Source organism: Bombina bombina, chromosome 10 (assembly GCF_027579735.1).
Source record: "Bombina bombina isolate aBomBom1 chromosome 10, aBomBom1.pri, whole genome shotgun sequence".
Taxonomy (NCBI): Eukaryota; Metazoa; Chordata; class Amphibia; order Anura; family Bombinatoridae; genus Bombina; species Bombina bombina.
Genome location: NC_069508.1, coordinates 191,623,187 through 191,649,887, shown reverse-complemented (window position 1 = coordinate 191,649,887; position 26,701 = coordinate 191,623,187). Strand labels below are relative to the sequence as shown.

The following is a 26,701-nucleotide window of genomic DNA, read 5'->3' as shown; positions in this document are numbered from 1 at the left end:
AATGCGTGAATTCTGTCCATGACTTCTTCATAGGAAGTCTCTTTCTGGAGCAACCTTTCTAGTTCCTCGAACCAAAAGGACGCCGCTGAAGTGACAGTAATAACACACGTAGCTGGTTGAAGGATGAACCCTTGCTGAACAAAAATCTTTTTAAGCAATCCTTCCAATTTTTTATCCATAGGATCTTTGAAAGCGCAGCTGTCCTCTATAGGAATAGTGGTGCGCTTCGCTAGTGTTGAAACAGCTCCCTCAACCTTCGGGACCGTCTGCCATGCGTCCCTTCTAGGGTCTACTATGGGAAACATTTCCTTAAAATATAGGAGGTGGGGCAAAGGGTACACCTGGCTTCTCCCACTCCTTTTCCACTATGTTCGCTACCCTTTCGGGTATTGGAAAAGCGTCGTCGTGCACTGGGACCTCTAAAAATTTGTCCAATTTGCACAACTTCTCTGGTACTACCATAGAATCACAGTCATCCAGAGTAGCTAATACCTCCTTTAGCAAAGCGCGGAGATGTTCTAGATTAAACTTAAATGCTACTATATCAGGTTCTGCCTGTTGAGAAATCTTTCCTGAGTCTGAAATTTCACCCTCAGACAGCCCTTCCCTCACAGCCAATTCCGATTGATGTGAGGTTAAAATAGATAAAGCATCGTCAGCGTCTGATTGTTCATCCCTTTTATCTGTATTTAAAGCTGAACAATCACGCTTTCTCTGAAATGCTGGCAGTTTGGATAAAAGATTTGCTATAGAATTATCCACTACTGCTGTTAATTGTTGCATAAAAATAAGCACTGGCGCGCTAGGTGTCGCCTGCGCGGGCAAAGCTGGTGTAGACACAGAAGGAGAGGATGTAGAACTATCCCCACTACCTTCATTAGATAAATCATCTTGGGCAACATTATGAAATGTAACAGAGCTGTCCTCATTTTGTTTGGACGCTATGGCACAATTATCACAAACACTCGAAGGGTGAACCACATTTGTCTCTACACACACAGAACATAGGTTATCTGATGGCACAGACATGTTAAACAGATTTAGGCAGGCAAACAATGCAATAAAAACGATTTTAAACAAAAACGTTACTGTCTCTTTAAATAATAAAATGACACTTTATTTCTGAATGTTCAAAAAACTATGAAAGCAATATCCGATTTTTCTGAAATTTGGACCCCAGTGTCTTAATGCTTAGAAAGTATTGCACAGCAAATATGGAGACTCTAGCTCTTAAAACAAGCAAACCGGAGCCAGATCAATAAAAAACGTCCCCAAGTATATATGAGCTTATAAAACATTTCAATTACCATCATATTGTAATAAAAAACAATCGATTTGGCCCCTGACAGTGTCTACCAGCATAAAAATCAAAAAGGGGAAGCCTGTTATCTTTTTTGCTGAGGTGAAAGAAAAATGGCTTACCGTTTTCCCTGAGGGGAAAAATGACTGTCATCTAGCATTAGCCTGTGTTGTTAGAAGGAGACTAGTCATACCTGAAGCAGATAAGTCTGCAAACTGTTACCCCCAACTGAAGTTCTCTGGTTTCAACAGTCCTGCGTGGTAACAGAAATGGATTTTAGTTACTTGTGCTAAAATCATAGCCCTCTTAAACAGAAATCTTCATCACTTTTCTGTTGTAGAGTAAATAGTACAAGCCAGCACTATTTTAAAATAACAAACTCTTGATAGAAGAATAAAAAACTACAACTAACACCACAAACTCCTCACCATCCCCGTGGAGATGCTACTTGTTCAGAGCGGCAAGGAGAATGACTGGGGGGCGGAGCCAGAGGGGGAGCTATATGGACAGCTCTTGCTGTGTGCTCTCCTTGCCTTTCCCTGTGGGGGAAAATATTTCCCACAAGTAATGGATGACGCCGTGGACCGGACACACCAATGTTGGAGAAATGTTCTCATGCTTCCTTACCTTCTAGCCATACCAACCCTACCATTACACTGCATATAAACAAACATAAGGGGATATGATCTCATGCTTCATTACCTTCTAGCCATACCAACCCTACTGTTGCACTGCATATAAACAAACATAAGGGGATATGTTCTCATGCTTCATTACCTTCAAGCAATACCAACCCAACCGTTGCACAGCATATAAACAAACATAAGGGGATATGTTCTCATGCTTCATTACCTTCAAGCCATACCAACCCTACCGTTGCACTGTATATAAACAAACATAAGGGGATATGTTCTTATGCTTCATTACCTTCAAGCCATACCAACCCTACCATTGCACTGCATATAAACAAACATAAGGGGATATGTTCTCATGCTTCATTACCTTCTAGCCATACCAACCCTACCGTTGCACTGCATATAAACAAACATAAGGGGATATGTTCTCATGCTTCATTACCTTCTAGCCATACCAACCCTACCGTTGCACTGCATATAAACAAACATAAGGGGATATGTTCTCATGCTTCATTACCTTCAAGCCATACCAACCCTACCGTTGCACTGCATATAAACAAACATAAGGGGATATGTTCTCATGCTTCATTACCTTCTAGCCATACCAACCCTACCGTTCCACTGCATATAAACAAACATAAGGGGATATGTTCTCATGCTTCCTTACCTTATAACCATACCAACCCAACCGTTGCACTGTATATAAACAAACATAAGGGGATATGTTCTCATGCTTCATTACCTTCTAGCCATACCAACCCTACCGTTGCACTACATATAAACAAACATAAGGGAATACGTTCTCATGCTTCATTACCTTCTAGCCATACCAACCCTACCATTGCACTGCATATAAACAAACATAAGGGAATACGTTCTCATGCTTCATTACCTTCTAGCCATACCAACCCTACCGTTGCACTGCATATAAACAAACATAAGGGAATACGTTCTCATGCTTCATTACCTTCTAGCTATACCAACCCTACCGTTGCACTGCATATAAACAAACATAAGGGAATACGTTCTCATGCTTCATTACCTTCTAGCCATACCAACCCTACCGTTGCACTGCATATAAACAAACATGAGGGGAAAATGTTCTCATGCTTTATTACCTTCTAGCCATACCAACCCTACTGTTGCACTGCATATAAACAAACATAAGGGAATATGTTCTCATGCTTCCTTACCTTCTAGCCATACCAACCCTACCGTTGCACTGCATATAAACAAACATAAGGGAATATGTTCTCATGCTTCCTTACCTTCTAGCCATACCAACCCTACCATTGCACTGCATATAAACAAACATAAGGGGATATGTTCTCATGCTTCCTTACCTTCTAGCCATTCCAACCCTACCGTTGCACTGCATATAAACAAACATAAGGGGATATGTTCTCATGCTTCCTTACCTTCTAGCCATACCAACCCTACCGTTGCACTGCATATAAACAAACATAAGGGAATATGTTCTCATGCTTCATTACCTTCTAGCCATTCCAACCCTACCGTTGCACTGCATATAAACAAACATAAGGGGATATGTTCTCATGCTTCATTACCTTCTAGCCATACCAACCCTACCGTTGCACTGCATATAAACAAACATAAGGGGATATGTTCTTATGCTTCCTTACCTTCTAGCCATACCAACCCTACCGTTGCACTGCATATAAACAAACATAAGGGAATATGTTCTCATGTTTCATTACCTTCTAGCCATAGCAACCCTACCGTTGCACTACATATAAACAAACATAAGGGGATATGTTCTCATGCTTCCTTACCTTCTAGCCATACCAACCCTACTGTTGCACTGCATATAAACAAACATAAGGGGAAAATGTTCTCATGCTTTATTACCTTCTAGCCATACCAACCCTATGGTTCCACTGCATATAAACAAACATAAGGGAATATGTTCTCATGCTTCCTTACCTTCTAGCCATACCAACCCTACCGTTGCACTGCATATAAACAAACATAAGGGGATATGTTCTCATGCTTCATTATCTTCTAGCCATACCAACCCTACCGTTGCACTGCATATAAACAAACATAAGGGGATATGTTCTCATGCTTCATTACCTTCTAGCCATACCAACCCTACCGTTGCACTGCATATAAACAAACATAAGGGGATATGTTCTCATGCTTCATTACCTTCTAGCCATACCAACCCTATCGTTGCACTACATATAAACAAACATAAGGGGATATGTTCTCATGCTTCCTTACCTTCTAGCCATACCAACCCTACCGTTGCACTGCATATAAACAAACATAAGGGGATATGTTCTCATGCTTCCTTACCTTCTAGCCATACCAACCCTACCGTTGCACTGCATATAAACAAACATAAGGGGATATGTTCTCATGCTTCATTACCTTCTAGCCATACCAACCCTACCGTTGCACTGCATATAAACAAACATAAGGGGATATGTGCTCATGCTTCCTTACCTTCTAGCCATACCAACCCTACCATTGCACTGCATATAAACAAACATAAGGGTATACGTTCTCATGCTTCCTTACCTTCTAGCCATACCAACCCTACCGTTGCACTACATATAAACAAACATAAGGGGATATGTTCTCATGCTTCCTTACCTTCTAGCCATACCAACCCTACCGTTGCACTGCATATAAACAAACATAAGGGGATATGTTCTCATGCTTCATTATCTTCTAGCCATACCAGCCCTACCGTTGCACTGCATATAAACAAACATAAGGGGATATGTTCTCATGCTTCATTACCTTCTAGCCATACCAACCCTACCGTTGCACTGCATATAAACAAACATAAGGGGATATGTTCTCATGCTTCATTACCTTCTAGCCATACCAACCCTATCGTTGCACTACATATAAACAAACATAAGGGGATATGTTCTCATGCTTCCTTACCTTCTAGCCATACCAACCCTACCGTTGCACTGCATATAAACAAACATAAGGGGATATGTTCTCATGCTTCCTTACCTTCTAGCCATACTAACCCAACCGTTGCACTGCATATAAAAAAACATAAAGGGATATATTCTCATGCTTCATTACCTTCTAGCCATACCAACCCTACTATTGAACAGTGCCCGGCTATGCAAGCTTAGACCTAACTGGTCACTTTATCACAAATCCATCCCAAAGTGTTGGTTCATGTGATCACTGCTGGATCCCAGAGTTCACAGCTGGTATCTTATCAACATTACTGCAGTTCCTCCGTTCAGATATTCCAGCTGACGCTCTCAGCAGCCTCATTGCTGTACTGTTGTCTTGGGTTAAAAAACTGCAGTGTGGTTATAAAATATTCAGCCCCTTCACCAGCTACTCTGCGATTATGTTGTCATGAATCTCTTTCCTTATAATGTGACCGCAGTGCTAATAAAAAGTTATTTCCTGCTGCATATTAGGGAACAATACCTTGTGTGCTTCAATTACACTGGACAGCAATTCCAAATAATCTAATACACTTAAATAAAAAATATAAAACATCACTTTTATTAAATAGTTTAAAACACTGGCAATCACAACAGCACAAAAACATCCTTACGCGTTTCACGAGCCATAGCCACGTTTGTGCATAACTCATCCCTTACGCCTAATAAGTACAGCTCCCTCATCTCTACTGGTGGACAGGGACACACTTCTATAAGCATAGAAGAAAGTTATTCAGGATAGGAACATCCATTAAAAAAGCTTTAACATCTTCTGGATACAACAAATGAATAAATTGTATTTAATGTCACTATATATATATATATATATATATATATATATATATATATATATATATATATATACTGCAAGCACAGACACTTACATGCGTCCTTTATCTCTTGCAGCTGCAAGTTATTATAATTCAGCTCTATCCTGCGTGTAGAAGGGTGTTTGTGATCATCTTCAGGTGAGTGTTAAAAATATCACGTTATATTATTACAATATTCTATCTACTGGAAAGTATCTCCTAGTTCTTGTCACATCTCATAAGGTACATTATCTGAAATGTGCATGAGAAAGAATATAAAAATGTTAGAAAGTGCATACAGTCAGTATGGTAGGGTTACTGGTTCCTCCACAAAAACACTGGACTACTTATGAGTAACTGGGAAGTGAGGTAGGTGAGGAAACGTAATAGCCCCCCAAAACTATACCTAAGAAACTATCCTAAAACCCACCCAAACACCATCTAAAGTTCTGTCATGTAGAGACAGAAGATAGGGAGACAGACATATGATAGATATAGATAGATAATAGATAGATAGATTGATAGATGATAGATAGAAATAGATAGATTGTGGAAACCCACAATTTTTGCCAGGTATTAAGCAATTAGTATTCAGAGAATGGGCAGAGAAAGACCTTAAATATGTCTGTCAGATCCTTTCACAAGAAGGGCAAATAATTTCTTTTGAAATGTTGTCCCAACATTTTCATCTAGCTAGATCCAATTTCTTTGCATATCTACAGCTGCGCCACCTTATTAATACCGAAAATGGGATAGGAGTGGATTTAGTGCATGGTCGGATCTCAATGTATGTAGGTAATTCCTCCATATCTCTTATGTATGATATTATGCTCTCCAAACAAACATTAATTCTTCTAGAGAAGTTGATCTCAATTTGGACTTCCTTTTTTCCTGCAATAGACTCTGGGAAAATTAAACAAAGTATGATTAACTTAAATAAGTGTGAAATTCCACGGAGTTGGAGAGAATCCAATTTAAAGCTTATTAATAATTATTATTTATCCTCTTTAAGAATGATGAAATTATATTCAACTAATGAGGGGGTCTGTACCCGCTGCAAGAAACCTAAGGTGGATACTTTACACATGTTTTGGTACTGTCCAAAGATTATTCAATTATGGCGGAAGTTAGAATATTGGTTTAATGTATTATATAAGACAACTATTACTTTTTCACCTAAGGAGATAATATGGTAAGAAGTCCCTAGTAACAAGGGCTTTCAAACAAACATTTTAAATACTATTATTCTAGCTGTTAGACAGCAGATTGTTAAACATTGGCAATCTAATGCAGCTCTGGGATTATCCCAGATGTTACAACAGATACAAAGTCAAATTATTTATGAATCATTCCATTTATAAACTGCTTCCGAAAAAAGAATAAAATCCTTCTTAGTCGGTTGGCTACCAATCATCCATTCGTATCCTGCAGTTATACAAAAAGCCATTCTGGCTCCATTTCTTTCTTCAAACTCTTTTATGGATTTAGTAGCCCTGGATCTCTTTCCACATTCATGGATAACTGGCTATAGAGAAGTTTAAGGAGGGATAAAGATAAATAGTGTTAAGAAATGGTGAGAGGAAAAGTAAAAGTATCGAGATAAGAAAGTCGAGGTAAGACAAGACTAGAGAGGGGAAGTGACCAAAAGAAAGAAGGAAAGAATCAGATATGGAGAGAATATCACAGGTGAGCTCCCCTCCCACCTCTTTTTTTTTTTTCTCCCCCCCCCCATTTATGTGTGTATGGTAGTTGGAATGGGTTTATTTTCTATCACGTGTGAAAATTCCAACAACGTGTACAAATGGATTATGTGAGAATATCGTGTTATTTCTTTTTTGTCCCGCAAAATGATGTATGTAAGAAGAAATCCTCTGTTTAAACCATATGTTATTTTTGTTTCTTTGCACCTGACCCTGCGTGGTTTACAAAGGTGAAAACTTATTCGTTGTGTTTGCTGTTGGATATATAAATAAAGGATTTAAAAAAAAAAGAAATAGATAGATTGATAGATAGATAGATAGAGATAGATAGATAGATAGATAGACAAACAGTGATCAAATCCCCTTCGCTGACAATAGCAATAAAAGCAGGATTCCCTTGTTACTAGTAATACAAACAAAGCAGTCCCTTTACCCCCTCACCATTAGCTGCCAGCAACACACACAAAATAATGAGTTTACCCCCTTGGCTGCTGGTAACACACAGAGTAGTAATCTGACCTTGACACACAGATCAGTAGTTTGGCACTTCTTGGTTACTAGTAACAGAGAGCAGTGATTTCAACCCTGGTGACTACCATTACTGTTAGGTGTTAGTTTCATGGGGGGAGTGTCAGGTCAGGCCTAAGCCTCGGGCCCACTGTATCACCTGGAGCAGATGTAGATTACCTGATAAGGATATCCTTAGAACAGACTCAGACCATGCAGCAATGATCTAAAACCATTCTGTTTATTGAAAGACACACAACATGTCTTATAGGCACCAATTACAGTGTACAGGGTTAACTTGATGACACGTTATGGCCGCGTCATTTTACACAGTTATACACAGTGTTATTCTGGAAAGTCACTAGCTCTAAACAATATTCTATAGTTATAATAAGCAGTGCATCTGGGAGAACAACAAGGTCGTTTGAACATCTTATAGAGATAGTACCCTCCGGGCCTAGTGCCAGGGACATTTACAAGGTTAGCTAGCTTTGCAGAGTAAAATGACAAACATATTTCTCACTGCAGAATAACCCATTATAATAAAGATTAATCATTACAAGATGGATGCAAAAGACAAAATGGCGCCCAAGAACAAGATGGCGCTACTTACGCTAACAATAATTCCTAACAATTACCACAAAAAGAAAAAAATTTGCCCATCTTGCATGGCAATAACCTACAGAGAAGTAGTAATTTAATACTTTATGAAACTAGCACAGACGGACAGATGTTAACTCTTTACCAGTTGTTCATGGGACCTAAACAAACTGGATATACTTAAGTGACCAGTTTTTTGTATGTGTTTTACAAGATAGTTAAAATACTGGACTGTCCAGTTTAACACTGGACAATGGAAAGGGAAAGATTTTAAAAAGTTACAATGCAATCTAAGTTGTATAGTTATTAAAGATATGTTTTTGCTATACAAATCTGAATTTGAGGAATATGAGGCAATGTGAGAGATATGTTTCCAAATTGTATATGAAAGAGTGCTAGTTAAATATGTAAACTATTTTCAGGGAGTTTTTTTCCCCTTTTTTTTAACAAGAATTGTATCTTGATGTTAAAACCAACAAAAAGTACATACACTACCGGTCTGTGGAATTAGACCTTACTTGCCGATACGGGAGACTCAGTAAAGAGTATTTCCGTGGCCACAATGTAATAAAGTAATAAAATATCTATCAGGCATCTTGGGAGTTGGTCACAGACAGGAAATGGGTGTTTGATTGGTTGTTATATTTCTTCCCCACAGGTCAGGTAGTGTTGTGTCTGATATCGGAGCTGCTTTCGCAAATGAAACCGTTGCCCCTACTCAAGAGGTGTTGCAGCAGACTGTCATAGATGAAATACGAAGTAATAGCAGCATGGCGGGTGATCTCCTGATAGATGAGCAGAATGCTACAACTGTGGGTGAGTCCATGATGTTAATATCACTAACCTAATAGAAACATAGATTTTCACTGTAGATAGGAACCATAGGCCCATCAAGTCTGCCAATATCTTTTATAAAGTATAAGGGTAATTAGTAGGTAGGATACAAAAATGCACACACAACAAAGCGCCCTATACAGCACTATTATACATATAATACATAAAAAACAAACATATGATAAAGGTTATGTGTGAGGGATTTCGGGTGTGGGTCTTCCCAATATAATGTCCCTTTAAGAATCCGTATAAGTAGAGTAGTTGCTGCCCCTTAGATACACGGTCCTGGAAAACCTGATAAAACTGGATAGAGACAAAAAAGGGGGAGGGGTACAGAGGCGCACACTCCTCTAAGTGTAGTAGGTGTAAAGCTCACAGGAATTTATTGTAAAAACAACAAATGCACACTCACACATCAAAACCTCAAACAGATATGAGGTATAATAAAAGCACATATGGGTACATAAAATAATCTCATGGCTCTACCGCAGTGTCCCAGGGCTGTCTCCAACGTACAGAAGTCTTGTAGTCCATGCTAGGCACATCCAATGCGTGGAGCTGATTCAAGAAAATCCCATAAACAAAAGTCAATAAAATAAAATAAAACAATTTACACAAAAATGCGCCACAAGCAACTCCCAGCTGCTCAAAACACTTCAGCCGGCAAAAACGAACAGCTGTGGGTTAGTGACGTGTAGACGGTGGGAGTGGCCTAGTAAGTAGGATAGCCTGATGTTTATCCCAGACATTATTTAAGTCTGCCACAGTGTTTGTCTTTACCAACCGCTAATGGAAGTGTATTTCATGAACCAATCACCCTTTCTATGAAGAAGGGCTACTGATAATTACTCCTGAACCTGCTACCCTTCAGCTTCACATCCCTTGTTCTGGTGTTGCTTTTTTACTAAAAAAAAAAATATACTTTATTAAGTATTAATATACTTGAATGTTTATATCATATTACATTTTTCCCCTCCCTCCTCTAAGCTATAAATATTTAGGTCATTGATCCTTTATTTGTTAGTTTTATTTTTAGACCATGTACCATTTAGTAACCGTCCTTCAAACAGATGAAGTTTATTAATATCCTTCTGTAGATACAGCTACAGAGCTACACTCAATACAATAAATGCACTAGATGAGGACTAACTAGTGATCTGTAAAGAACCTTACTATTCCTGCTGCAAATATCTCTACCTATACAACCAACCAAGCATTCTACCGGCCTTACTCACTGCAGTACTACATTGTTTACCAAATTTTAAATTATCTGAAATAATAATTCCCAAGTTCCAGTCCTCTTTTATAACAGTTAGTAAAGTCAGTTGTGCATTTAATTAATCTTTGGATTTATTTATTTGTTTAAATGCATCATTTTGCACTTTATGATGTTGAAATTTAGATCATTTGCCCAATTCTCCAATCTACTATACACTCATTAAAATATACACCTTTAAGCCTAGAAAATAGATATTAATACTTACTGCATTATTCTGTTATTTTGGCATTAGAATCACTAGACTAACACACGGCTAGATTACAAGTTTTGCATTATGAGCTGTGCGTTGCTAACTTGCACGTTATTCTCACCTAAAGCGCTGGTATTACGGGTTTTTATCAACCCGGCATTATCAGGCAAGAAGCGAGCGTAGAGCAAAATTGTGCTCCACACTGCACTCCAATACCAGCGCTGCTTAAGTGAGCGGTGAGCTGGTTATACGTGCTCATGCACGATTTTCCCATAGACATCAATGGGGAGAGCTGGCTGAGAAAATGTCTAAAACCTGCAAAAAAGCAGCATAAAGCTCAGTAACGCAGCCCCATTGATTCCTATGGGAAAACACATTTTATGTTTACACCTAACACCCTAATATGAACCCCGAGCCTAAACACCCCTAATCTTACACTTATTAACCCCTAATCTGCCGCCCCCGACATCGCCGCCACCTACATTATACTTATTAACCACTAATCTGCCGCTCCAGACATCGCCGCCACCTACATTATACTTATTAACTAACCCCTAATCTGCTGCCCCTAACATCGCCAACACCTACATTATATTTATTAACCCCTAATCTCCCGCCTAATGTCGCCGCAACCTACCTACACTTATTAACCCCTAATCTGCCGCCCCCAACGTCGCTGCCACTATATTATATGTAATAACCCCTAAATCTAAGTCTAACCCTAACACCCCCTAACTAAAATATAATTTAAATAAATCTAAATAAAATCCCTATCATTACCTAAATTATTCCTATTTAAAACTAAATACATACCTATAAAATAAACCCTAAACTAGCTACAATATAAATAATAATTACATTGTAGCTAGCTTAGGGTTTATTTTTAATTTACAGGCAAGTTTGTATTTAGTAACTATTCTACCTAGTTAATATAAATAGTTATTAACTATTTAATAACTGCCTAGCTAAAATAAATACAAATTTACCTGTAAAATAAAGCCTAACCTAAGTTACACTAACACCTAACACTACACTACAATTAAATAAATTCCCTACATTAAATACAATTAAATAAATTAAATAAAATTAGCTAAATTACCAAAAAAACAAACACTCAATTACAGAAAATAAAAAACAAATTACAAGATATTTAAACTAATTACACCTAATCTAATAGCCCTATCAAACTAAAAAAAGCCCACCCAAAATAAAAAAACCCTAGCCTAAACTAAACTAGCAATAGCCCTTAAAAGGGCCTTTTGCAGGGCATTGCCCCAAATAAATCAGCTCTTTTACCTGTAAAAAAAAATACAAACAACGCCCCCAACGCCCCCAACCACCCATACAACCAACCCCCCAAATAAAAGCCTAACTAAAAAAACCTAAGCTCCCCATTGCCCTGAAAAGGGCATTTGGATGGACATTGTCCTTAAAAGGGCATTTAGCTCTATTGCAGCCCAAAGCCCTAACCTAAAAAATAAACCCACCCAATACGCCCTTAAAATCCTAACACTAACCCCCGAAGATTCACATACCGGGAGAAGTCTTCATCCAAGCAGCAAGATGTCCTCAACGAAGCCGGAAGAAGTGGTCCTGCAGACGGGCAGAAGTGGTCCTCCAGACAGGCAGAAGTCTTCATCCAGATGGCATCTTCTATCAACATCCTTCCGACGCGGAGCAGCTCCATCTTCAAGACATCCAGCGCGGAGCATCCTCTTCTTTCGATGGCTAATGACGAATGAAGGTTTCTTTAAATGATGTCATCCAAGATGGCGTCCCTTGAATTCCGATTGGCTGATAGAATTCTATCAGCCAATCGGAATTAAGGTTGAAAAAATCCTAATGGCTGATCCAATCAGCCAATAGGATTAAACTTCAATCCTATTAGCTGATCCAATCAGCCAATATGATTGAGCTCGCATTCTATTGGAACAGCCAATAGAATGCGAGCTCAATCCTATTGGCTGATTGGATCAGCCAATAGCATTGAAGTTCAATCCTATTGAAAATCCAAAAGTAAATAAAAATACACGCCTTTCAAGTAAGGCTTACATTTCACCTCGCAGGGTGTAACATTCCTTATAGACCTTAATTGCATCTTATGTTTAACCTCGCATGGTGTTTACTGTGGAAGGATAATAAAATAAAACCATAACCTATAAACCGCCTCTCAATCAGGCTTACCTTTTACCTCGCAGGGTGTGTACCTGAAACAAAGTTTATGCATTTAACAATAAAGGGGCACTCTAGAAAGTAGAGACCATTTACTCATCTGGGAGCTTATCAAGTCCCTCCAAAACTGACCTTCTGTAATGCTTCGGCCCTAGAATATACTCTCGAGAGGGACTTGTCACAACAGGGGATCCTTGACCTCACTTTATCTTTTCAATAAGACCAAATTTGACACACTCAACCTCCCTGTATGTTCAGCCTTAAACTTTTGGATTCTTTTCTATTACTAAACCTAAACAAAACTCATAAGAAGCAAAAAACAAACACAAAACAAAACAAAAACAAACAAAAAAAAACAAAAAAAACACAAAAAAAAGAAGTTCAATCCTATTGGCTGATCCAATCAGCCAATTGGATTTTTTCAACCTTAATTCCGATTGGCTAATAGAATTCTATTAGCCAATCGGAATCTAAGGGACTCTATCTTGGATGACATCACTTAAAGGAACCTTCATTCGTCGGGTAGGCGTCGGATGTCTTGAAGATGGAGCCGCTCCGCGCCAGATGGATGAAGATAGAAGATGCCGTCTGGATGAAGACTTCTGCCCATCTGGAGGACCACTTCTGCCCGTCTGGAGGACCACTTCTGCCGGCTTCGTTGAGGACATCTTGCCGCTTAGATGAAGACTTCTCCCGGTAAGTGAATCTTCGGGGGTTAGTGTTAGAATTATTTAAGGGTGTATTGGGTGGGTTTTATTTTTAGGTTAGGGCTTTGGGCAGCAATAGAGCTAAATGCCCTTTTAAGGTCAATGCCCATCCAAATGCCCTTTTCAGGGCAATGGGGAGCTTAGGTTTTTTTAGTTACGCTTTTATTTGGGTGTTGGTTGTGTGGGTGGTGGGTTTTACTGTTGGGGGGTTGTTTGTATTTCTTTTTCAGGTAAAAGAGCTGATTTCTTTGGGGCAATGCCCCGCAAAAGGCCCTTTTAAGGGCTATTGATAGTTTAGTTTAGGCTAGGGTTTTTTTTTATTTTGGGGGGGGGGCTTTTTTATTTTGATAGGGCTCTTAGATTAGGTGTAATTAGTTTAAATATCTTGTAATTTGTTTTTTATTTTCTGTAATTTAGTGGGGGGGTTTGTAATTTAGCTAATTGTATTTAATTTATTTAATTGTATTTAATTTAGGTAAGTTATTTAATTGTAGTGTAGTGTTAGGTGTTAGTGTAACTTAGGTTAGGTTTTATTTTACAGGTAAATTTGTATTTATTTTAGCTAGGTAGTTAGTAAGTAGTTAATAACTATTTAGTAACTATTCTACCTAGTTAAAATAAATACAAACTTGCCTGAAAAATACACCCTAAGCTAGCTACAAAGTAACTGTTAGTTATATTGTAGCTAGCTTAAGGTTATTTTATAGGTGAGTATTTAGTTTTAAATAGGAATAATTTAGGTAATGATAGGAATTTTATTTAGATTTATTTAAATTATATTTAAGTTAGGGGGTGTTAGGGTTAGACTTAGGTTTAAAGGGTTAATAAATTTAGAATAGTGGCAGCGACGTTGAGGATGGCAGATTAGGGGTTAATAAATGTAGGTAGGTGGCGGCGATGTTGGGGCAGCAGATTAGGGGTTAATAGGTATAATGTAGGTGTCGGCGATGTCTGGAGCGGAAGATTAGGGGTTAATAAGTATAATGTAGTTGGCGACGATGTTGGGGGCAGCAGATTAGGGGTTAATAATATTTAGCTAAGGTTTACGAGGCGGGAATGCGGCGGTATAGTGCCGGTGATGTCCGGAGCGGCAGATTAGGGGTTAATAATTTTCTTTTAGTGTTTGCGATGTGGGAGGGCCTCAGTTTAGGGGTTAATAGGTAGTTTATGGGTGTTATGGGTGTATTTTTTAGCACTGTAGTTATGAGTTTTATGCTACAGCTTTGTAGCGTAAAACTCATAACTACTGACTTTAAAATGCGTTAGGAATCTTGGTGGTAGAGGCTGTACCGCTTACTTTTTGGCCTCCCAGGACAAACTCTTAATTCCGGCGCTATGGAAGTCCCATAGAAAAAAGCCTTTACGAAATTTACGTAAGTTGATTTGCGGTAAGGCCAAAAAAGTGTGCGGTACACCTATACCTGCAAGACTCATAATACCAGCGGGCGTAAAAAAGCAGGACCTGTTAACGCTGCTTTTTTACCTTAACGCAAAACTCGTAATCTAGCCGACAGTTATTTCAATCAATGTTACAGTGCCATAAAACAGGTTGAGGTCTGTGCATATCCTAAAAGGGCTAATTTATTTAACATAGTTTGCATAAAACAATTGTTTACAAATTGCTGGCAAGTATTTAAAAAAAAATAATCAAAAATAAGCAAAATGAATTACATAGCTAAGCTGTCTAACTAATGCCACCCCCCTTATCAGTGTTTAGACTCAGGCAATGTATTTCAACTGAGTTCACAGCTTCTAGGCTCCAGCAGATAATCCCTATGCATTTTTGCATTCTACCAAAACAACAATAGCTATAGATACAGCCATAGAAGGAAATGTGTGGGGGGAGTTAGAGCTGTACAATTCAGAAACTAAAAAGAAAGGGTTAATGGTGAGGCACTGCAATATAAATTTGCAGGTAAAGTAATTAAAGTACATATTATATTATTTTATCTCTATCCCAACTTGTTTTATGTCCCTTGAAACATATATAAACAACTAAGAGGTTCTTTAAAAAAAAAAGATGTTTTAAATTTAAAGGGACACTGAACCCAAATTTTTCTTTTGTGATTCAGAAAGAGCATGAAATTTTAAGCAACTTTCTAATTGACTCCTATTATCAAATGTTCTTCATTCTCTTGGTATCCTTATTTGAAATGCAAGAATGTAAGTTTAGATGCCGGCCCATTTCTGGTGAACAACCTGGGTTGTTCTTGCTGATTGGTGGATAAATTCATCCACCAATAAAAAAAAGTTCTGTTCAGAGGTCTGAACCAAAAAAAAGCTTAGATGCCTTCTTTTTCAAAAAAAGATAGCAAGAGAACGAAGAAAAAATAATAATAGGAGTAAATTAGAAAGTTGCCTAAAATTGCATGCTCTATCTGAATCACGAAAGAAAAAATTTCTGTTCAGTGTCCCTTTAACTGTATAAAAAGTTTTGGCTTTGAGCAAGCAGTTTTCCCTCACCGCTCACTTCCCTGCAGCGCTGGTAATACAGGTTTTTTTTTATTTTATTTTTTTTATCTTAAATGAATTTTTATTCAGTTTTAGAATGTAAGGTAACACTTGGGGACACACAGGACCCCTGTTCAAATATAAACAGACAAAAAGGAACGGACATGCAGGTCCGGTTGCAATAGCTGTCAAAACATTGATACATCATAAGTAAATTGCAGGGATTTGTAGTGAAAATAATTCACCAAGATTGAACCCTAGTGTGGGCTCAGAATATGGGGGGGCTGGGGAGGTGATGCTTATAAATTAAATTTAATGTTCCAAAGAGCAAGTCAGGAAAAAATTGCTGTACTATGTAGTAATGGCTATGTCCATATAGATTGAGAGCAGGTTCTGCCAACATCTAGAGATGTGGGTAACAAGAAAAAATTCCAGAGACAAGTGAGATGCAAATTGTACCCAGTACCCACTGTACCTAGCACTCATTGTCCCTAGCCCACACTGAACCTAATACTCATTGCACTCATTGTACCTTGCACACGCCATACCCAGCCCACACCGTACCCAGCCCATGCCGTACCCAGCACACACAGTACCTAGCACACACTGTAATTAACACTCATTGTACCCAACATACTTTGTACCCAGCACACACAATCCCCAGCACACACTGAAACCAGCACGTATTGTACCTAGCACTCATTGTACCTAGCACACACTGTACCTAGCACTCATTGTACCTAGCACACACTGTACCTAGCACACACTGTACCCGGCACACATTGCACCTAGCACACATTGTACCTAGCACACATTGTACCTAGCACACATTGTACCTAGCACACATTGTACCTAGCACACATTGCACCCAGCACACATTGCACCCAGCACACATTGTACCTAGCACACATTATGCCCAGCACACATTGTACCTAGCACACATTGTACCTAGCACACATTGTACCTAGCACATATTGTACCTAGCACACGCTGTACTTAACACACTCTGCACCTAGCCCACGCTGTACCTAGCTCTCACTGTACCTAGCACACGCTGTACTGTGGACGCGCTGTATCCAGCACATGCTGTGCCTAGCACACATTTTACCTAGCACACATTGTACCTAGCACACATGATACCTAGCACTCACTGTACCTAGCTCACACTGTACCTAGCACACGCCGTACCCAGCACCCGCCTTGCCTAGCACACGCGGTACCTAGCACACATTGAGCCTAGCACACATTGCACCTAGCACATATTGTACCTAGCACACATTGTACCTAACACACATTGTACCTAACACACATTGTACCTAACACACATTGTACCTAACACACATGGTACCTAGCACACATGGTACCTAGCACATATGGTACCTAGCACACATGGTACCTAGCACACACCGTACTTAGCAAACATTGTACCTAGCACATGCCGTACTTAACACACACTGTACCTAGCTCTCACTGTACCTAGCACACGCTGTACTGTGGACGTGCTGTATCCAGCACACGCTGTGCCTAGCACACATTATACCTAGCACACATTGTACCTAGCACACATGATGCCTAGCACTCATTGTACCTAGCTCACCCAGTACCTAGCACACGCCGTACCCAGCACCCGCCTTGCCTAGCACACATTATGCCCAGCAAACACTGCACCCAGCACACACTGTATCCAGCACACACTATACCCAGCACACACTGAACCTAGCACTCATTGAACCCGGCACTCATTGTACCTAGAACTCAATGTACCTAGCGCACGCTGTACTTAACACCCACTGAACCTAGCTTACGCTGTACCTAGCACACACTGTACCCGGCACCCACCTTGCCGAGCACACGCAGTACCTAGCACGCATTGAACCTAGCACACATTGTACAGCACACAAAGTACCTAGCAAACAAAGTGCCTAGCACACACAGTACCCAGCACACACAGTACCCAGCACACACATAACCTAGCACCCACAGCACCTAGCACACACAGCACCTAGCACACACAGTACCTAGCACACACAGTACCTAGCATACACAGTACCTAGCATACACAACACCAAGCAAAAACAATGCCCAGCATACGCAGTACCAAACAGACACAGTCCCCAGCTCAAACAGTAACTATCACACACAGTACAAAGCACATACAGTACCTAGCACACCTAGGAACCCACGCTGCATTAGAGTATACAAATAACAAAATATAATTGTGCTACACTTTAACCCTTTGGCAGATGGATGCCTTAAAGCTATGTACAGGAATAGGCACAGACAAAGGCTGTGGCAGACATTTTCCAAAGTACAGACCTTAGTGAAGGACACCAAGGTACATTTGAAATTAAAAACATTATTTTAGAGTGTTTGGTGTTATTATACTGATGCAGATACCACTGATCCTATAACCAGCCCTCCTCTGGCTATACCCATGTGCCAGTGTCACTACTGTGTCTTTGTATAGCACTGGGTGTTATTATACTGATGCAGATACCACTGACCCTATAACCAGCCCTCCTCTGGCTATACCCATGTGCCAGTGTCACTACTGTGTCATTTTATAGTGCTTGGTGTTATTATACTGATGCAGATACCACTGACCCTATAACCAGCCCTCCTCTGGCTATACCCATGTGCCAGTGTCACTACTGTGTCATTTTATAGTGCTTGGTGTTATTATACTGATGCAGATACCACTGATCCTATAACCAGCCCTCCTCTGGCTATACCCATGTGCCAGTGTCACTACTGTGTCATTAAATAGTGCTGGGTGTTATTATACTGATGCAGATACCACTGATTCTATAACCAGCCCTCCTCTGGCAATACACATGTGCCAGTGTCACTACTGTGTCTTTGTATAGCACTGGGTGTTATTATTCTGATGCAGATACCACTGATCCTATAACCAGCCCTCCTCTGGCTATACATATGTGTCAGTGTCACTACTGTGTCATTTTATAGTGCTGGGTGTTATTATTCTGATGCAGATACCACTGATCCTATAACCAGCCCTCCTCTGGCTATACACATGTGCCAGTGTCACTACTGTGTCATTATATAGTGCTGGGTGTTATTATTCTGATGCAGATACCACTGATCCTATAACCAGCCCTCCTCTGGCTATACACATGTGCCAGTGTCACTACTGTGTCATTATATAGTGCTGAGTGTTATTATACTGATGCAGACACCACTGACCCTATAACCAGCCCTCCTCTGGCTATACCCATGTGCCAGTGTCACTACTGTGTCATTAAATAGTGCTGGGTGTTATTATACTGATGCAGATACCACTGATTCTATAACCAGCCCTCCTCTGACTATACCCATGTGCCAGTGTCACTACTGTGTCATTATATAGCGCTGGGTGTTATTATACTGATGCAGATACCACTGATTCTATAACCAGCCCTCCTCTGGCTATACCAATGAGCCAGTGTCACTACTGTGTCATTATATAGTGCTGGGTGTTATTATACTGATGCAGATACCACTGATCCTATAACCAGCCCTCCTCTGGCTATACCCATGTGCCAGTGTCACTACTGTGTCATTATATAGTGCTGGGTATTATTATACTGATGCAGATACCACTGATCCTATAACCAGCCCTCCTCTGGCTATACCAATGAGCCAGTGTCACTACTGTGTCATTATATAGTGCTGGGTGTTATTATACTGATGCAGATACCACTGATCCTATAACCAGCCCTCCTCTGGCTATACCCATGTGCCAGTGTCACTACTGTGTCATTATATAGTGCTGGGTGTTATTATACTGATGCAGATACCACTGACCCTATAACCAGCCCTTGTCTGGCTATACCCATGTGCCAGTGTCACTAATGTGTAATTATATAATGCTGGGTGTTATTATACTGATGCAGATACCACTGACCCTATAACCAGCCCTTGTCTGGCTATACGCATGTGCCAGTGTCACTACTGTGTCATTTTATAGTGCTTGGTGTTATTATACTGATACAGATACCACTGACCCTATAACCAGCCCTCCTCTGGCTATACCTATGTGCCAGTGTCACTACTGTGTCATTATATAGCGCTGGGTGTTATTATACTGATGCAGATACCACTGACCCTATAACCAGCCCTCATCTGGCTATACCCATGTGCCAGTGTCACTACTGTGTCATTATATAGCGCTGGGTGTTATTATACTGATGCAGATACCACTGACCCTATAACCAGCCCTCATCTGGCTATACCTATGTGCCAGTGTCACTACTGTGTCATTATATAGCGCTGGGTGTTATTATACTGATGCAGATACCACTGACCCTATAACCAGCCCTCATCTGGCTATACCCATGTGCCAGTGTCACTATTGTGTCATTATACAGTGCTGGGTGTTATTATAGTGATGCAGATACCACTGATCCTATAACCAGCCCTCCTCTGGCTATACCTATGTGCCAGTGTCACTACTGTGTCATTATATAGTGTTGGCTGTTATTATACTGATGCAGATACCACTGACCCTATAACCAGCCCTCCTCTGGCTATACCCATGAGCCAGTGTCACTACTGAGTCATTATATAGTGCTGGGTGTTATTATACTGACAGATACCACTGACCCTATAACCAGCCCTCCTCTGGTTATACCCATGAGCCAGTGTCACTACTGTGTCTTTGTATAGAGCTGTAGGTTATTATACAGATGCAGATACCACTGATTCTATAATCAGCCCTCCTCTGGTTATACCCATGAGCCAGCGTCACTACTGTGTCATTATAAAGTGCTGGGTGTTATTATACTGATGCAGATACCACTGACCCTATTACCAGCCCTTGTCTGGCTATACCCATGTGCCAGTGTCACTACTGTGTCATTATATAGTGCTGGGTGTTATTATACTGATGCAGATACCACTGACCCTATTACCAGCCCTTGTCTGGCTATACGCATGTGCCAGTGTCACTACTGTGTCTTTGTATAGAGCTGGGTGTTATTATACAGATGCAGATACACATCCAGTATTTCACTCAGGCTTTATTTATTCCATAACTTGTCACCCAATATCGCTAGCAGTCTCTTGACAAGCCACTAACTTTATTAACTCCACATATTTTTTTCCTATTAGTTGTGGCGGACACTGCAAGGGCTAGTCACGGACACCAGTGTCCGTGTATGGACACCTTGCCTATCCCTGGCTATGTACAGTGACATACTGGGAGTAAACTTACAATGGAGGTTACATGAATGTTAAAGAGGGTAGTACCATAATCTACGGTAATATAGTAAACGTAAATGTTCATAGATAACTAGCATAACTAAACCTTAACTAGAGTATAGCAGTAAACTGAATGGAAGGATGCCCCTAAACATGATATCAAAGGTTGCTATAAGCATGCTTGAAACTGTATAATGAGCACATCAAGCCCTGATTTTTTTAAGTGAGGTCATAATCATAACCTGTGAGTGAAACAAGACTACAAAATGAACAAAAAATCCCACAATGTATATGCATATCAGTCTCCCTCTTGAAAACAGTCGGAGCGATAAATAAGATTTTGCGTGTCTCATTCTGATAGCTCAGATCATCCTGAACAACCTTTCCACAGCCTGTGATGTTTTAACGAACGCCGGCTTTTTGCGAGATATGGAGGTCATCTAGATCAGTTTCAGTGGCCCTTAGCACAACATGCACGGGTGAAGTCATCTCAGTATTTGTGAAAGGGCTTGTGTGTCACAGTATTTTTCCTCCATGGCAGGTTATAGGCTGTGCCCTCATGTGTGCCTAGGGTTGCCACCCGTCCCTTAAAATACAGAACACTTATAAGTTACACATGCTGCAGGGTGTGCAGGGAGGAATATGAATAGTGCTGTCCAGAAACACAATACATGTTCCTCCTTGCACACCCTGCAGCATGTGTAACTCATAAGTGTCCAGGAAAACATGGCTGAGGTGGCAACCCTATGTGTGCCTTAATAGCCTGGTTTACCCGTGTTTCAGGAGCACTGCATCTCAGTCTGGGGATATCCTGCTGCGTGGCTAAAATAGCGCTTCCAGAGCTCATGTATGCAATCTGTCACCCCCGACATCGCCGACACCTACATTATACTTATTAACCCCTAATCTGCCGTTCTGGACATCGCCGACACCTACATTATACTTATGAACCCCTAATCTGCTGCCCCCAACATCGCCGACACCTACATTATATTTATTAACCCCTAATCTGCCACCCCCAATGTCGCCGCAACCTACCTACACTTATTAACCACTAATCTGCCGCCCCCAACATCGCCGCCACTATAATAAACACATTAACCCCTAAACCGCCGCACTCCCGCCTCGCAAACATTAGTTAAATATTATTAACCCCTAATCTGCCATCCCTAACATCGACGCCACCTACCTACATTGATTAACCCCTAATCTCCTGTCCCCAACGTCGACGCCACTATACTAAATCTATTAACCCTTAAACCTAAATCTTACCCTAACCATAACACCCCCTAACTTAAATATAATTTGAATAAATCTAAAGAAAATTACTATCATTAACTACATTATTCCTATTTAAAACTAAATACTTACCTATAAAATAAACCCTAAGATAGCTACAATATAACTAATAGTTACATTGTAGCTAGCTTAGGGTTTATTTTTATTTTACAGGCAAGTTTGTATTTATTTTAACTAGGTAGAATAGTTACTAAATAGTTATTAACTATTTAATAACTACCTAGCTAAAATAAATACAAACTTACCTGTAAAATAAAACCTAACCTAAGTTACACTAACACCTAACACTACACTATAATTAAATAAATTATCTAAATTAACAACAATTAAATCAATTAAATTAAATTAAATAAACAAAAAACAAATAAGCAAATTACAAGATATTTAAACTAATTACACCTAATCTAATAGCCCTATCAAAATAAAAAAGCCCCCCCAAAATAAAAAAAAAAACCCTAGTCTAAACTAAACTATCAATAGCCCTTTAAAGGGCCTTTTGCGGGGCATTGCCCCAAAGTAATCAGCTCTTTTACCTGTAAAAAAAAGGGCATTGCCCTTAAAAGGGCATTTAGCTCTTTTGCAAGCCCAAACCCTAACCTAAAAATAAAACCCACCCAATACACCCTTAAAAAAACCTAACACTAACCCCCTGAAGATCGACTTACTGGGCGAAGTCTTCATCCAAGCCGGGCCGAAGTCCTCAACGTAGCCGGGAGAAGTCTTCATCCAAGCCGGGCGAAGTGGTCCTCCAGACGGGCAGAAGTCTTCATCCAGACGGCATCTTCTATCTTCATCCATCCAGCGCAGAGCGGATCCATCTTCAAGACATCCAACGCGTAGGTAGGTGTAGGTGTCGGTGATGTTGGGGGCAGCAGATTAGGGGTTCATAAATATAATGTAGGTGGCGGTGTTGTCCGGAGCGGCAGATTAGGGGTTAAAAAATTTATTATAGTGTTTGCGATGCGGGAGGGCCTCGGTTTAGGGGTTAATAGGTCGTTTATGGGTGTTAGTGTACTTTTTAGCACTTTAGTTATGATTTGTTTTTTTACAGCGTTGTACTTGTACCATAAAACTCTTAACTCTGACTTTTAAATGCATTAGGTCTCTTGACAGAGTAGGCTGTACCGCTCACTTTTTGGCCTCTCAGGACAAACTCGTAATATTAGCGCTATGGAAGTCCCATAGAAAAAAGACTTTACGAAGTTAACGTAAGTCGTTTTGCGGTAAGGCCAAAGAAGTGTGCGGTGACCCTAAACCTTCAAGACTCGTAATAGCAGCGGGCGTAAAAAAGCAGCGTTAGGACCTCTTAACGCTACTTTTTTACCCTAACACACAACTCGTAATCTAGCCATTTGTTTTTATAATTATTGATGTTATCTTATTTATGTGTTGTTAAATTGAAAACACTAACAATCTACAAAAGGATACCAATGAGAACTTAGCATGGATCTAGGCTGTTTCTTTAGACAACAAATACAGGGCTAAATTAGGTAGGCTCATATGCTAATTTCTAAGCCCCTAAAGGCCGCCTCTTTATCTCAATGCCTTTTGACAGTTTTCACAGCTAGACAGTGCTAGTTCATGTGTGCCATATATAAAACACTGTGCTCACTCCCATGGAGTTACTTATGAGTCAGCACTGATTGACTAAAATGCAAGTCTGTAAAAAGAACTCAAATAAGGAGGAAGTCTGCAGAGGCTTAGATACAAGGTAATCACAGAGGTAAAAAGTATATTTATATAACTGTGTTGGTTATGCAAAACTGGGGAATGGGTAATAAAGGGATTATCTATCTTTTTAAAAAATAAAAAATTCTGGAGTAGACTGTCCCATTAAGATACAGTTTATAACACATATATAAATTGGATATGATGGAATATTTTACATTAATTTATTAAAACAAATATTCTCATCAAATAAAAAATATATACTAAAATATGTGTCCCAGAAAGATCCTAATAAAGTTCTAATAAATCGAAGGCTTGTATGTAAATAAATACAAATGGACCCAGAGTCCAGAAAAAATATTGGCCTCTAGTTATCAAGCTGTCAACCGCAAATACGCTGGAATTCCGCAGCGTATTTGTGGCGAGGCTGATTCGCTGTAGTTATCAAGCCCTACAGCCCGGCAAAAGTAGAATTTTGTGACGTAACCTACGATCCGCCGGACTCAGTCCGACACAAATCGATGGTTACGTCAATATAGATGTTCCGAACGCAAGTTCGGCACAATCTGACTACTTTTGTTAGTTATCAAATACCTACCAGGTACGCTCGCCACTATTCTGGGCTAGCGTACCTGGTTTTCAATCCGCCGCCCTGGAGGCGGCGGATCCCATAGGAATCAATGGGAGTCTGACAACAGCGAGAGCTCATGTTCGCTGCTGCCCGATATCCCATTGATTCCTATGGGAAGTGTCTGCACCTAACACCCTAACATGTACCCCAAGTCTAAACACCCCTAATCTGCCCCCCCCCTACACCGCCGCCACCTACTTTTTACTTATTAACCCCTAAACCGCCACTCCCGGACCCCGCCGCAACTATAATAAATATATTAACCCCTAATCTGCCATCCCTATACCGCCGCCACCTATCTTAAATTTATTAACCCCTATCCTGCCCTCCCTATACCGCCGCCACTATATTAAACTTATTAACCCCTAAACATAAGTCTAACCCTAACCCTAACACCCCCCTAACGTAAATATTATTTAAATAAATCGAAATAAAAATTACTATCGTTAACTAAATTATTCCTATTTAAAAAAAAAAACTTACCTGTAAAATAATAAGATAGCTACAATATAACTAATAGTTACATTATAGCTATTTTAGGGTTTATTTTTATTTTACAGGCAAGTTTGTATTTATTTTAACCAGGTACAATAGTTATTAAATAGTTATTAACTATTTAATAACTACAGTACTTAGCTAAAATAAGTACAAAATTACCTGTAAAATAAATCCTAACCTAAGTTACAATTAAACCTAACACTACACTATCATTAAAATAATTAAATAAATTACCGTATTTTTCGCTCCATAAGACACACTTTTCCCCCCCTCAAAAGTAAGGGAAAATGTCTGTGCGTCTTATGGAGCGAATGCAGGCCCTGCGCTTGCAACATCAATATCTTTCTTCTGACCCTAACCGGATCCTTCTCAACTGCTCTGTCAGACTAACGCTATCACCGTTAACAGATACAGACAGTTTCTCCACCTGACCGCCTGTCTCCCTTTGCAACTTATTTCATTCCGGCACACAACTACACCACTCTCACCTTATCAGCTCCTTGGTGTACACCGGACATGGTGGGTAAACTAAAACAACCAAACGAGGATTAATTATAAGCTGTCCTTTGCCTTCCTTATTTGCTGCTCTGGCACAGACACACAGAACTTAGCCTGTCAGCATTTCCAGGCACCCGATTGGTTGTTATTTGCCGCTCTGGCACAGACACACAGAACTTAGCCTGTCAGCATTTCCAGGCACCCGAGTGGGTGAAATATACACACCCACTTCCAACTCCTCTCGGCAATACTCTCACACGCTGCGTTCAGCTATACCATACGTAGCTCAAAGTAGCCAACTCCTTTGAGAATACCAGCAGAGCGGATCTCTCCTCAGCAAGTGATTTAATTGCCGATATTGTACAGACAAATGAACATTGAAAGACTCTTTGAAGTAAAACAGGTTTCTGAGTTATAGTACAGACAAATGAACATTGATCGACACTCTGAAGTGATACAGGCAACTGTTTGTGTGGGCTGGAGAAGTAGGTGAATTTTTCATATACTGGTAAGAATTTAAATGTGGCCCTTAATGTTTTAAAAATTGGCATTGCGGGTTAGGGTTATTAGGGTTAGAGGTTTAGGGTTAGGGTTAAGGGTTAGGATTTAAGGTTATTAGGGTTAGGGGTTTAGGGTTTAGGGTTAGGGTTTAGGGGTTAGGGTTAGCCCCCTCCCCTTGGCACATCAGGCATGAGGAAATAGAAATTATTATATATATTTTTTTTCTTGTTTTCCTCCTCTAAAAACTAGGTGCGTCTTATGGTCAGGTGCGTCTT

General features: G+C 40.0%; 1 protein-coding gene across 1 annotated transcript in view; it reads left to right on the top strand.

Moving 5' to 3' along the window:
- LOC128640791 (mucin-2-like) overlaps positions 1 to 26,701 on the top strand; it is a 97,561-nt gene that overhangs the window by 25,259 nt on the left and 45,601 nt on the right. The window contains exons 8-9 of the mRNA XM_053693211.1: positions 5,790 to 5,851; positions 9,158 to 9,315. Of these exons, the coding sequence (XP_053549186.1) occupies positions 5,790 to 5,851; positions 9,158 to 9,315 (220 nt within the window). The remainder of the gene's footprint in view (positions 1 to 5,789; positions 5,852 to 9,157; positions 9,316 to 26,701) is intronic.